The 14,705-nt window shown below is 45.2% G+C and overlaps 1 protein-coding gene across 8 annotated transcripts in view; it reads right to left on the bottom strand.

The window, feature by feature from the left end:
* The window catches only part of ERICH2 (glutamate rich 2), a 52,659-nt gene that overhangs the window by 15,583 nt on the left and 22,371 nt on the right, over positions 1 to 14,705 (bottom strand). For all 8 annotated transcript variants that reach the window (XR_012905207.1, XM_075933606.1, XM_025182171.2 and 5 more), the window contains one exon: positions 8,955 to 9,148. Coding sequence is in view for 7 of the 8 variants with exons in the window: in XM_075933606.1 (XP_075789721.1) it covers positions 8,955 to 9,148 (194 nt within the window). In the remaining variant the exon portion in view is untranslated. The remainder of the gene's footprint in view (positions 1 to 8,954; positions 9,149 to 14,705) is intronic.

Genomic DNA, 14,705 nt, shown 5'->3' with positions numbered 1-14,705 from the left:
TTGATCACTCTGGAGATGAGTGGGAATGGTGGGAAGGCATAAAGAAGAGGAGCTGTCTAGCTGATGGTGAAAGTGTCCCCTTCCGACCTCTTGCTTAGTCCTGCCTGAGAGCAGAACCTGTGACACCTGCCATTATGCAGTGTTGCAAAGAGGTCTATGGTCGGGAAGCCCCATTTGCAGAAGATTGTGAGAAGGATGTTGGTATTGATCTCCCACTTGTGCTGATCTGAGAAATGTCTGCTCAATCTGTTGGCCCTGACATTCTTTTGTCCTGGAACATACATTGCCATTGGCGTTATGTCTGATGCACCAATTCCAAAATTTGACTGAGTTGGCACATAGAGAGTGTGATAGGGCACCCCCGATGGTTGATATAAAACATGGATGGTGTGTTGTCTATGAGGACACGAATCGTTCTGTCCTTTATAAGAGGCAAAAAGTGGGTGCACACCTTGCGAATGGCTCTGAGCTCCAAGATATTGATATGGAGGTGTCTTTCATGCTGGGTCCGTGTGCCCTGTATTGATGCTGACCCGACGTGGGATTCCCATCCCATAAGGGATGCATCTGTTGTTATAGTAACTGAGGGATCTGGTCAGAGGAAGGGTACACCGGTGAGAAGATTATGTGGGGATGTCCACCAGTCTAGGGACTGTAATACCATTGGAGACAGTGAGAGGTGTTTGGCGATGCTGTGTCAGGCTAGTATACAGTTGTTTGAGAGCCAATGCTGTAGGCAATGGATATGAAGTCTTGCAAAGGGGATCAAGAAGGTCGTAGCCGCCATATGGCCTAGCAGTTGTAGGTACATGCGTACCGTGGATAAAGGGGCCTGTCGGACCTGTTGGGCAAGGTAGCAGATTGCAGCGGAAGGTAGGCTCTCGCTGTGACTGAATCTAGTAATGCCCCAATGAATTCTATCTTTTGTGTGGGTTGTAGAGTGGATTTTTGTATGTTGATAAGCAAAAAGCAAAAAAACATTCCCTGGTGGTAGTAGTCGTGATAGTGGTTTGATGATGGGTGGGGCCCTTGATTAGGCAGTCGTACAGGTAAGGAAACATTTTGCCTTCTGAGAAACGCTGTGACTACGGCCAGCATCTTTGAAAACACGCGAGGGGCCGTAGAAAGGCCAAAGGGGAGGACTGTATACTGGTAATGATCCTACCCCACCACAAAGCTGAGGAATCTTCTGTGGGACTGGTGTATAGTCACATGAAAATGTGTGTCCTGTAGGTCGAGGACTGAGAACCAGTCCCCCTCATTCAGTGCAGGTATTATTGTTGCTAAAGTCACCATTCTGAATTTTGAGTTTCAAATAAACTTGTTGAGGTTCCTGAGGTCTAAAATCGGTCTCCAGTCCCCTGATTTTTTGGCTGAGGAAGTAATTGGAATAGAACCCCTTCCCGCGATGTTGTTCGGATATGGGTTCCACCGCTCCTAGAACAAGAAGCGTCAGGACCTCCACCCATAACAGAGGTTTGTGAGAGGGGTCCCTGAAGATGGATGGGGTAGGAGGATGGGAAGGGGGCATGGAAGTAAAGAGGATTGTGTAGCCTGATGAGATGACTTCTAGGACCCATTTGTCTGTAGTAATTAGAGCCCACTGGTGGTAGAAAGGCCTCAGGCAGTGACCAAAGATGACATTGGATTGCACTGGGGATGTGGGGTGGTCGCTCAGACCCCCGACCAAAACTTCAAATTTGCTGTTTGCCAGAGGTGGACTGGTTTGTGGAGGACTGGTTTTGGTGGTTCCTCCTCCTATTAGGATGTTGCTTGCGTCTGTTATCGTATGGCTGTTGGGCCTGTGTTACTGCCTATAGTGACTGTAGTTGTAACTATAACCCCTTGGTTTCTGATAAGGAGCGAATTTGCATTTCTTTTTGGGAGGGGTGTACATCCCCAGGATACGTAAGGTCGTGCAATAGTCCTTCATAGAGTGAAGGATCTCATCTGTATTTGAAGCAAACAGCAGTTTCCTATCAAAGGGGAGATCCTCCACCTTTGCTTGCAATTCTTTTGGGACCCCCGATGATTGTAGCCAGGAGACCCTGCACATAACTATGGCCGTGGCTGTGGTTCTGGTTCTGGCCAGTGTCTGCAACATCCATAGTGGCCCGAAAAGCTGTTTTTGCTATAGATAAGCCCTCCCTCATGATGGATTATACAGAATTGCAATGTGGCTGAGGGTATACTTTGCGGCCGAAGATGTCTAAGCGTTTATGTTCCTTGTCACAGGGCATAGATTTAAATTGTGGATTTTTTGCCTTGTGGTTCATGGAGTCCACCACCAGTAAATTTGGCTGCGGGTGGGCAAATAGAAAGTCCATGTCCCTTGCGGGGACAAAGTATTTTCTGTCCGCTCTACTATTTGTAGGTGGGAGAGGGGCTGGATTTTGCCACAGAACATCTGAAGGTTCAAGAATAGCTTCATTGATAGGTAAAGCTATTTTGTAGGCTACTGAGGGCTGCAATATGGTAAGTAATTTATATTGTTTATCCTGCACCTCTTGTAGGGTAATATCCTGTGACTGCTCTACATGTTTGAAAAGTTCTTGAAAATGTTTCAGATCTGCTGTGGGAGAAGGTGAAATCTGAAAGACTGCTTCGCTTTGCTTAGGTCTGGACCCATGAGAAGAGGTCTCTGAGTTGGACTGAGGTAGGTCATCATGCTCAGTGGAACCTGCCTGAGAATTTACTGAGGGTGGGTGAGGTGGCGAGGAGCGTGCAGATATTGGGGGTGAGCGCCTAGAGGTGTGGTGTTGCCTAGAAGTAGAGGCTGGGTGCCTTGGTTGATAGGTGTGAGGGTGGCAGTTGATATGCCTGCCCTGTATCCCAGAGACTCCACTGAGGAGGGAGTTGATGTGGGGAATACATCCATGGCTGGCTATGCCACCTAGGGTGTTGTTGAAGGGAGTTATCCCTGTATGAATGCCAGGAGGATAGTGAGGGGGCAGGTGAGGAATGGTGTGATGAAAACCTGCTCCTATGCCCACTACCATAGTAGGAGCCTGGGGATAGAGGTATAGGTGAGTGGTGGACACTGTGAGGGGTGTTAGAGTGCCCCTGCACCATGGAGCGAGGTGAGGTAGTTACTCCTCTAGACTCAGGCTGAGGAAATTTTTGTATGTGCCTTGTCTTTTGCAGCACTTTCTTGTGCTGCTGAACCATAGGGCGGTCATGATCACTCTGCCTGGTTAAATTGGGTGCAAAGGAGGAGCTCGCTGGAGCTAATGGGGGAGGCATGTGTAAAGCCTCTGCCTCGCTATCGCCTGATAAAGTGGCATGTTTAGTTTGTGCCTCAGCCCTCCTGGCTGGTACTGATTTGCGTTTCTTCGCGGTACCAGACACTGATGGTACCGGGGAACGAGAGGCTCTAGGCAGATCGGACACGGAGTGTGCCAGGGAAGCCCTTGAGGCTTGAGAGCCTTTGTGGGGTGGTGAGGCTGCCCTGGCGGAGAGCATTTGCTGCACTCGCATGTCCTCTGGTTTGTCCCTTGGTGAGAGAAGAGACTTTTCCCAGAGGATTGCTTTAAGCCGTGCTTTGCGGTCTTTTCTCGCCAACATGCTGTGACATGCTCTGGCAATGCGGGCATTTGTGAGACTCCCCCAGGCATTTGACACGAGGCATGGCCATCAGACGAAGGCATAGAGTCTCTGCAGGAATTGTATTTCTTGAAGCTGGGAGAGCCCGGCATTATGGCAGAGGAGAAGCCGCTGCATCTGTGGCTGCTGCTTTTTTTTTTTCCTTTTTCTTTTCGCAGTTAAAGACAGGGTAAACTAACTAAACTATGAGGTAACAGGGGTAGAATTAACTAAGAATTGACTTTTTCTTCCTCAGGGACTTGCGCCGTGCGCGTGCTCCACGGCCTTCGGGGGGGCGGGGGCAGGGGAGGAGGCTGAGTGTGCAGGTGCGGTGCGAGGGGCACTACTATGAAAAACTCTCCGATCGCCGGTGCAGGGACGCACCGAGACCTGAGTGGAGCACCCACAGGGACACCACTTGATGAAGAACACAAGGCTTCACTCTCAGTATAGCAAGTGTGGACAAAGGACTTGAATAAATCCCTGACAACAGCTGTTGGGTCTACCGTTTACATCACCTGAAGTGGTCTGGGATCTCAAACGTGCTGTCATTTGTTATCAGGTAAGGGGGAAAAACCCCAAGCCCAAACATAAATCTTTAAAGATCTCAGTGACCTAAAAGCAGTAATATTAAACTAACAAATGGAAATCTACAACAGACCCATTTAATTGATGTTTGAGGTAGCATTATCAGAATAGTAAGACAATAGTTAAAAGCAGTGTAAGAATCTACTTATATAAATAATAACATGTTAAAAATTATCACATAAGCAAACATGATAAATGCAGTATTCACCACTAAAAACAAACAAACAAACAAACAAAAAAATCAACATTGACCAAAAGATATCTGAGGTGTCATCATTTTCTCTCCTTAGAAAACAGAGCATCTCAGACAGCACTATATGGTAACTGCCAGCTGTTGTTTTAATAATGAATATTAATACTATTCTCTCATTTGAAGTCAATTAGACAGTTTGAGAGTTGTTCAAGTCAACAGTTCCCTTTAAATTCTCAAAGCTATGCTCATAATTGGCAGAGCCTAGACCTTGATGCTTCTTTGTCAGCAAACGTAGTCAGCCTGCCACAATAAAAGTTCTGTAAAAGGTTTCTTTTCATCTTTCATTGCCAACTTTGTCTTTTCAATGTAAAAATGGAAATTACACTGTAGGTGCTATATATTTGTGATCTATCAATCTTCCATACTGCTTATAAAAAGTTTTTGCTTTTACATATGTATTTACAGTGGAAAATACAATGACAGTTCCCCCGTACTCCTCTGAGTTTTGCCCACGTCTCTCTTACAGCACAGGATCTAGATTTAATCTCCGACCCTTCCCACCTTTTGTATACTCAATATGAGTATACAAATAAGGATTTGCCAGGCTTCAGCTTGTCAGGGAAAATTTTTTATTCCAGATCATGTTTCTTACTGTACTGTCATTTTATCTGTAAGAGTATTAGTATCACAATGACAGCAAAGTCTTAACTTTAAAACACAAACTAAACTGTTAATAAAAATCAATGAGACATAAATATATGTACATTGCTGCACCAGAACATTTGAAATACGGATCTCATGCTTCCTTTAAAAAATAAAGAGGAATTGGATGTTGAACAAACGCAACCAATTAGATGAAAAAACATATTGTCTCCCATTTGCCAAACATTTGATTTTCAAGTCTAGGTAACAGAAAGGAAAAAAAAAATTCTCCATATACACTGTGTACTCTAAATGAGTATTAAACACATAGTGGCTACTTACAATCTTTTGTATTGCCATCATACAAACCTGACAGAACTATTTTCCCTCTTCAAACAACTAATCACGGGCACACATCTTTTATATATGCATTTTTTTAAGTTGTTTCTGAAAATGTTGGCAGGGATTTTGGTTGCATAGTATGCCTAAAAGACTAGTTTTCAACACAGTATTTACCATTACAGTATGGGTGGGGAATTGGGGGTCAGAGGCAGATGATCCACAGAAAAATCAGTGAGGGGCCATACAAAAGTAAGAAGCAAAAAAGCTCGTAGATTTTGTGGTACTCCAGCCCCACGAGGATGCACAACATGGGCTCCCCAATACTGGGGAGGAGCCCTGAGCCTTAGGGGCCAGATCCAGGCAAGCTGGGGGCCACATCTGGCCCCCAGGCCTCAGGTTCCCCACCTCTGCTTTACAGTATCTGCTGCAGAGCCCCACGTATTCCACAACTGCAGAATTCAAGCCTTGCTACACAACTGAGATTCATAATTCTATTGCAAAAATTAAGTCTCTAGCCCTTATGGGTATGTTAACTAAAAAATGTAAGTAAAGTGTCAACAGAGGTCATCTGAGTCTACAAGCCTGAAAACAAAATTTCTTAGAGATGTGAATGGCCCCAGTCATGGAACTCAAGGCTCCTGGGAGTAGGTGACTGTGCAACCGCAAGCTTTGGCATTTTCCCAAAATACTACAGAATTCAGTATATTTATTGCAGAGTTTACTATCTCACTTTAGCCAAATGCCTAGCATCTTAAGTTCTTTTGCCATCTTGTCCTGTTGATCTGTCCAAAGCTACCTTTTTATCTGCATCATTAAGGGAGAAAGAATTGATAATAGTGCATCACTATTCTATAGAAAAGACAAGAGTGGTTTAGAGAGCCAGAACTAGAGACCAGTCTGTGGTGTGGGAGCAGTGGGGGGGGGGGGGGGGGGGGGAGCCACACCAGAAATGGAGGCTGGGCAGCTAGACTTGGGTTTTTTTAAACTTTTTTTTTCTTACGACCCAGTTGAAAAAAAATTGATGATGCCTGAGATCCAGCATAATTGTTTCTTTTGACTAGAGTGTAGGCTTCATGGTACGGCTTCAAGGATGAGGAATCTGGGGTGAAGGAGGGTGAGGGGGTGGTTTTGCCTAGGGGTGTGGGTTCTGGAGGTGGCAGAGAGATTCAGTATGTGGGTGGGGACTCTGGCTGGGCCATGGGGATGGGGTACAGGCTCTGTTTGGGTGTGCAGGCTATGGGATGGGGCCAGGAATGAGGTGTTTGGGGTACAGAAGGGGTTTCTGGGTTGGGGTGACTTAGGGCTGAGACAGGGGATTGTTGGGGCTCAAGCTTACCTCCAGCGGCTCCCAGTCAGTGATGCAGTGGGATGATAAGACAGGCTTCCTGCCTGCCCTAACCCAGTGGATTGCACTGCACCTTGGAAGTTGCCAGCAACAGGACTACCTCTCAAGAAGAGGGAAGTGAAGGATTAGTTGACTATCCGATAAGCAAATGCTTATCGGATAGTCAACAGGCTAGTCGATTAGTTGCTTCCCCCTCTTGCTGCCTCTGTCAGAAAGAGGCAGCAGGGGGAAGGAGAAGAGGGGGTACTTCAAAGCAGAAGCATAGCATGGAGCCTGAGGCTAGACCCCAAGCTTCGTGCAGGGCTGCCACTTTGAAATGCTGTGGGCAGCCGTGACCCAGGCTAATCCCGGGTTCCACAGGGCACTGCTGCTTTGAAATGCTGCGAGGAGCCTGATGCTGGGTTCCCCACGACATTTCAAAGCAGCAGCACTGCATGGAGCCCGGGGTTAGTGGGGGAGTGCACAGCTGACCCCGGGCTCCACGCAGTGCTTTCACCTTTGAAGTGTAGCAACAGCCCCAGGACTGTTGCAATTACTCGAAATTTAACATCCCTACCCCAGACTACCACCATCCCAAGCTCTGGCTCCTGGTTTGTTGCCATTGGCTGATTCCTGGTTTGTCGCCATGCATTGCTGAGCAAAAATGGACAAAGCACATTTTGGGCTTGTTTTGAATAGGGATGTTAGATAGTGCATAATAGAGTAATTGAGTAACCGCACGAATTCTTAGTGGTTACTCAACTATTCTATGGTCCCAGGGGGGAGGGGAAGAGGGAGACAGCAGCAGACAGTGTGTTCCAGCTCCTTTCCTGGGGAGTCCCTGCCATCCCACACTGCTGCTTCTTGAATAACCAGCTCCCCTCGCAGACTGGCTGACTGGTACCCTGCACTGCTGCCTCTGCTATAGAGGCAGCAGCATGGGGTGGCAGCAGCCTCTGTCTGTGGGGGATCTGAGGTTCCCCATGGACAGAAGCTGTGGAGGGAGAGGGCAAGTAGGGCTGCTGCAAAGCAGCCTCTGTCCACGGGAGGTCCAAGCTTGCCTCCAGGGTCCCACCTCACCGATATAGGCAGCAGCGGGGGGGAGGGAGAAGGGAAATGTGAGTAGTCGACTAGATTAACCAATAAGCCTAGGCTTATAGGTTAATCGTACAATAGACTATTCCTTTACATCCCTAGTTTTTAAATGTGATTGGCTTTATTTTTTGGCATGTTTTGCTTTTTTATCTTGTGAGAATTAGCTACTTGCTTCCACCTAAGAGATGGACCTACTGCTGACTGCTTCCAGGGCACAGAGTAGCCTGCAGTGCCAGGACAGGCAGGAAGCTGGCCTTAGCATTCCCGCTGGTCACCTTGTCACCCTACAACAAGGATTCTCAACTTTGGAAGCCCGGGGGGGCCACAATGATACTCACAGCACATGCCAAGGGCGGCAACTTAAGTGAGGTTGCATATACATGCAAATATATATGCAAATATATGCAAATAGCTTCTTTCACACTGACGGGCATGAATACAAAGATTAAGCCAAGACTACACAACTCACAGTCACCATTTTAGTCAGTTCTGCTGACAGTAATAAAATGCAATATTTACCCAATTTCCATCCATATATTTACTAAAACACATATCAACAGAAGCCCATTATATGAACTACTTTTTTGTTTTGGTTCTCACCTGCAGGTCGCATGTGTGAGCCCTGCATAAATCCAAACTGCACTATGGGCTGCAAACAGACAGGCTGCATGCGGCCCACAGGCCACGTGATGAGTAGTCCTGCCCTACAACAAAGTGATACAGTGCCTGTCTTTGCATGGCCCTGTACTGGGTCACGACCTACACGTGGAAAATCAGTGAGCTAGAATATCTGAAGAACAGAGGCCTGTAGAACTCAGATGAGCCACTGAATTTGATTCCCAATTTTGATAGCATGCATGATTAATTGAAAAGAGATTTTGAGCTGAGACATTCCAATATTATTGTAATCAGTGAAGCCCACAGAGCTGGGTCATCTGGAGAAAACAAACAAACAAAAATAAAAATAATCATTGCTGAAAATAATCAGTTAAATTACTCATTGATGCATAATTCATCAATTTTGAAAGATGGTTGCAAGCATATTTGCAGAGGGGAGATGCCATAAATCAACACTGATACAGAATTTGGTAGAATTATGCAGTGTTTGCTACAGAATTGGGTCTCACTATTCTGCAGAGTACAGGAGTCCCTTAGTCAATGTTTGGGGGTGGGAGGAGTGATATTTACCTCTCCCAGCAATTCTATTGGTGCTTTTCTTTTTCTATCTTCATTTTCATCAAGTTCACTGCTACTTTCATCATCATCCGTAGTTTCTGACAGCTGCTCATCATTATTCTGGTCATCAATACTATTTGTCTGAAATTCAGCACTGAGTTCATTATTTGCTGTCTTTTCTACATTTCTGGAATTTTTCTCTTTATCTAAATTACAAAATGAATATTATATTAATAAAAAACAAACAACAGTACTTAGCACTAACACTGCATATTATGTGTCTAAAATAATTCCTAAGCATTAACTTGTTAATAGTGATCACTGAAAAGTAGGGATGTTAAAAACGCATTTAAGTAAGTAAATGTGTAACCACTGAAAATTTCAGCAGTTACAGTTACACGCAGGCATGGCAGTCAGCTCCCTGGAAGCCTGTGTGTACTGAGAGCTGGCTTTTAAGTCAACTCTCCATGCACACTGGCTTCTATCTGCCCTCCCCCACAGTACTGCCTCTGATACAGCCAGGGAGGGAGGACATGCAGGCAGCTCCTCAGGAGCCTGCATATTACTGTAAAGGTTAACTGATGACCCTGAGCTCGTCGGTTAACCATGTACAGGTTACACTTTCACATTCCTACCGAAAAGGAGCTTTTGCATATAGCTGAAAAATGTTTTCTATTTATCTTCTGTATCAAAAAGTGAATGTTGACATTATGAGCTCAGCTGTGCCCTTATATATACTAGGGTAATTACACCTGAAGAAAACAATTGAATGGTGCACCTCTCGAGAAAGAATTAGACCAGCTGAATGTAACATGCCATAACTGGAACTCCATTTTAAAATGATTTTCAGTTGTTGTATTTTCAGAAACTTGGCAGTAATATCATTCTTTCAGCTAAATAGTCTGAAAAAAGAATCACTGTACTTATAAAGCACTGGTGCTTATAAATGTTTATCTTCTGGGAGCCTAAACACAGTATATTTTTGTTTCACAGAGTCTTACAAGTCTTTAAAAGAAAGAAAGAATAGCCACTTTACCTGAAAAGGGATGCAAAATTTGAGAAAGTAATAGTTGCCTTGGGAACCATAACTTTGACCTTCCTAACTTTTGTTTCATTTATACAGGCAGTCCCCGGGTTACGTACAAGATAGGGACTATAGGTTTGTTCTTAAGTTGAATTTGTATGTAAGTCGGAACTGGCTCCAGATTCAGCCGCTGCTGAAACTGATCAGCGGCTGACTACAGGAAGCCCTAGGCAGAGTTGCTCTGCCCCCGGCTTCCTGGAATCAGCCGCTGATCAGTTTCAACAGCGGCTGAATCTGGACTCCTGGGACAGAACAGATGGGGCGCTGCCGGGTAGGTCCCCGCAGGACCAACCCGGCAGCACCCCAGCTGCTCTACCCCAGGCGTCCCGCAACAAAAGCCTGGTCTGCTAGCTGCGTCCCGTTCCCCCCCAGCAGACCAGGGAGACCCGAGCAAAGCCGCGGAGGCGCAGAGGTCCCGCCGCCTCTGCGGCTTTGCTCCTGTCTCCCTGCTGTGCTGGGGAGTCCCCCCCAGCATACTATGGAGACCCGGAGCAGCTTTTCTCGCCCCGGAGGACACAGTGGCGGGACCGGTGCGCTCTGGGCGGTCCCGCCGCCCGCGAGCTCCGGGGCGAGAAAAGCCCCGTTTGTAAGTGCGGATCTGACATAAGTCGGATCCACATAAGTCGGGGACTGCCTGTACTGTAACTCCTAAGTGCATTAAATATGGTCTCTTTCATCTAAATTTCTTTGTTATTTGTGAAGTTTTCCCCATGAGTACATTTTGAGTAATTTAAATTGCTGCCACGTCATTTATGACTAATACCTACTGCCACAAACTGCAAATTAGCATTTCTTGGACTTGCCTAACAAAACAAAAAGAGGAGGAAACTTCATCTGTCACTTAAGTATTATAAAGCATTAGCAAGTTTACAATGCCATTCTTTTAGTAGAGTATATAGCTTGGGTGGTAATTTTGAACCAGCTGCTGTCTTGGTCTGAAATACCATGGTGCAGAGGATGTTTTTATTATTATTAGTGATAAAAGCTCTCTTCCAGCATGAATACAATGGAATAATCCACAGAGGATTAAGTGAATACGATATCTCTTTTCACCGGGAGGCATTAAAATGTTCACTTAATTAAATGATCTATTGTCTGAACACACAGGCTCTTTAAAATGAAAAGAAAATAAGAATTGTGATTGAATGCACATTCAAATAAGCATATCTACAGGGCCATCCTTGGGCATGTGCAACCTACAAAGCTGCATAGGGCACCACTAAATCTGGGTATGCTGCATATGTCCTGGGATGGGATGTTAAGCAGCTGAGCCCCATCTCTTGGCAATCCCTCCCTACATAGGCTCAGTGTCAGAGCTCTAGCAGCTGAGGTCTGAGCCTAGCCCCCGCTCACCAAGTAGCAGCAAGAGGCACAAGCGCTGGCAGAGAACTCTGGAGGAGCAGAGAGTGGCTATGCACCTGCCAACAGAGAGAGACGGAGCTTTTTCTCCAAAGCACTGCTTCTCTCCAGCTGGCAGTGAAGCCGCCCTCTGCTCCTCTGGCCCATGCTCACACCTCCCACTGCTGCCCTGAGGCTGCAGGAGGGCCTCCCTCCCTGCCCTATTCCAGGGTTTCCAACTCTCCTGGGCCAGATGCCATTGCAGAAAATGGCATCTGATCTGGGAGGGCAGGCAACTACCTGCACCCTACAGCTCCTGCCCCTGCAGCTTCTCTTGTAGAGTGGCCACTCCCCTCACAGTAGATAGGTGCCAGTGCTAGGCCGCTTAGGGCACCAGCACTGGTAGGGATAGCCCTGCACATCTAAAATAATGTCATTCACTTTGGAAATGCATATAGGACACACTCATTAATAAGGGAATTTATTCTCATATATTGGACTACATGTTGAAATGAACACACAGATCAGTGCCTAATCTTTTGAATTTAAAAATCAGTGAGAAGTCAATAAAAGTTGCTGGTTTCAGCCAAGTCCTGAGTGGGTGTATGTTCACATCACTCAGCCGTGACCTAGTAGAGTACAGCTGATAGCCTCTCCTTCAAAATCCCAGGGTTGAATTAAGCAGGCATGTTGCTGGTCAGTCTTGAGAACTACTGGCAGAACTAGGCATGTTGACCAAGTGGGAGGAAGGGCAAAGGGGGCAGATGTCCTGGCGCCTGGTGATTTAAAATGGTCTGGGGCTCCTGGCCACGGTTGCCGCTATTCTGGCCACAGTGGCAGCCGGAGTCCCAGGCCATTTAAATCACTTCCAGAACCCCGAGTGGTTCTGAAGGGCTGGCTGGGAGAGGCTAGCCCCAATCCTACCTCTTCTACCTGAGACCCCATCCCTTCCAGCAGTGCGAAGCCATCCTCTATCCCCCCCACTCCCTGCCTTCTTGCCCAAGGGTCAGGCATGTCTGCTGGCCACCCTGGGCAGAACCAGGTGGAAAAGCTTGGATTGTGCCAACCTGCCTTCTTTATCCAGTTCGGTCATCTTAAACACACAAACTGATGTGTTTGCACAGAAGTACTATGAAATTGTGATAACGGGTTTAATGAAGTTTCTTGAAATTTCAAATTAACCAAATGCAGAAACATATCCAATCACACAAGCTGCTGAAGTCAAAGCAAAGACTCTGACTACAGGAGGCTCTGATTCAGGATCATAAAAGCAGTATGGGTTCTGGTAAGAAAATTTTACCTTAGCTGTAACACCATTCTTTTAGCTAAATATTCTGAAAGAAGAGTCATTGGTGCTTACAACGTTTGATCTGCTGAAAGCCAAAATGCAATGTATTTTTGTTTTACAGAAAAAGATTTATTAGAACATCAACTGTACCAATTTTATCCTCAAGAGGTTCTACTATAGTGTAATGTAGCAACCATCAAGTGTCACCGAACAAAGTAATAAGGAAGAAAAATGAAAGTTGAAGACAAGACAACTTTTAATTTGAAAAAAATCCCATGGAATTCATCAATTTAATGAATGCCAATACTTTGTTATTGAGATGCCAGTTGCAGCTCCATTATTAAGCATGAGCTGAGTTTTACACTTAAAATCAGAGATTCAACTGATTATGTATATTAAAAAATAGTGTACCCTAACTGAGATTACTAATACTTACTCTTTGATTATACAATTAATTTACATTCTTTTGATAATTAGTTTAGGAAGTAAATTCAAAAATAAATTCAGCACCTACTGCCTGACTTTTTGTCTCAAATGATCTTATTAACAGAATATTGCATGTGGTTTGCCATGTGGTTTACTTACCGAAATCTTCACTGTGTAGGCTACAATTGAAAATAAATGTTTTTTTTTTTTTTACTTATGGCATTTCCCTGTGATACACTGTTCCTCGAAATAGCACCATGTAATCCCTATATTCCTCATTCATAAATGGTTGTGATATTTCATATAAAACATGCCTTGTAAGATAGCATATGAAAGGTCATGATCTTCTGATACCCATGGTTCTATCAAAATATGTATATAGCTAGTGTGTATGAAATTATGAGACTTTGCTGGATGGTTGTATTGTATATATATATATTGTAAGTTTGGGAATTGTCCACTGTTAGTTCTCCAATGATTACAAAGGAGGTGATCCAAAGCCAGGTGGGTATTAAATGACCATTAATCAGCAATAGATTTACAAGAGTTGCCTTAAGAGTTGCACAAGGATCACACAATGGGGGATTACTCAATTCCATGACTAAGTAACCCCAACCTAGTCTGGGACATTCCTAGAATAGTATTTTCCAGGCTCATAGACTGAGGGTATGAAATAAAGCAGTGGTTCCCAACCTATGGGCTGCAGAATCCTGGTGGTCTGCAACGGTACTGCAGGAGGTCCACAGAAAGTTTAAAAGCAAGGATCTTATCTTTCTTTTCCTTTCCTTTTCTTTTCTTTTTTTCCTCTCCCCCAGGGAAGAATGCAAGGGCAGGAGTGCCTTCAAGGGTAGAATTTTGGGAGGGTAGGGGGCAGCAACCATGCGCTCCGGGACGTGGCTTGCTTTTCATCCCATTCCCTGGATGCTACGGGAGTAAGTGGAAAGTGCTTGCATTCTGTTCATGCCTCTCACACCTGTGTGTGTGTGAGAGAGAGAGGCACGCACAGAATGTAAGGACTTTCTCCTAATTACCTTAGCATTCAAGGAATGGGATGAAAAGCAAGCCACATCCCGGAGAGCATGGCTGCTGCCCCCCCACCCCTCCGCCCCCTGCTCCCAAAATTTTGCCCTTGTGCTGTATCCTCCTTGGATGGATGGGGGTGGGAGCTGAGGAAGCAGCACAGGTGAATGGGGGTGGTCCATGATATTTTAATAGATTGAAATGGGGCCTATAAGCTCAAAAAGGTTGGGAACCACTGAAATAAAGGACAGAAGCATCTTGCTTTTACCTTTTCTCCTCTCCCACCTAGGCTGCAAGCAACAAGAATGCTGGGAAGTAAAGGCTTGAACTGAGGAGACTGGCCCCAGATTTAAATGGAAAATCTGTGTATTAAAGACTGAACTCTACATGCAGCATCCAGTGGGTAAGAAAAACTGCTTGATCCAAATACTGCTCAATCTAGTAAGATTCAGAATTTAGACTGCATGTTTACCTTTTATCATCTTTGGTAACTATCCCTGAATTTTCATACTTATGGCTTACTTAAAATCTATCTTTCTGTAATTAATACATCTGTATTATATTTTCCCTACAACAGTGTGTTTTAGTTGAAGTGCTTGGGAAATCT

The sequence above is a fragment of the Pelodiscus sinensis genome, chromosome 7 (genome assembly GCF_049634645.1).
Source record: "Pelodiscus sinensis isolate JC-2024 chromosome 7, ASM4963464v1, whole genome shotgun sequence".
Classification (NCBI taxonomy): domain Eukaryota; kingdom Metazoa; phylum Chordata; order Testudines; family Trionychidae; genus Pelodiscus; species Pelodiscus sinensis.
Note: the sequence above shows the minus strand (reverse complement) of the source record. Positions and strands in the feature narration are given on the sequence as shown.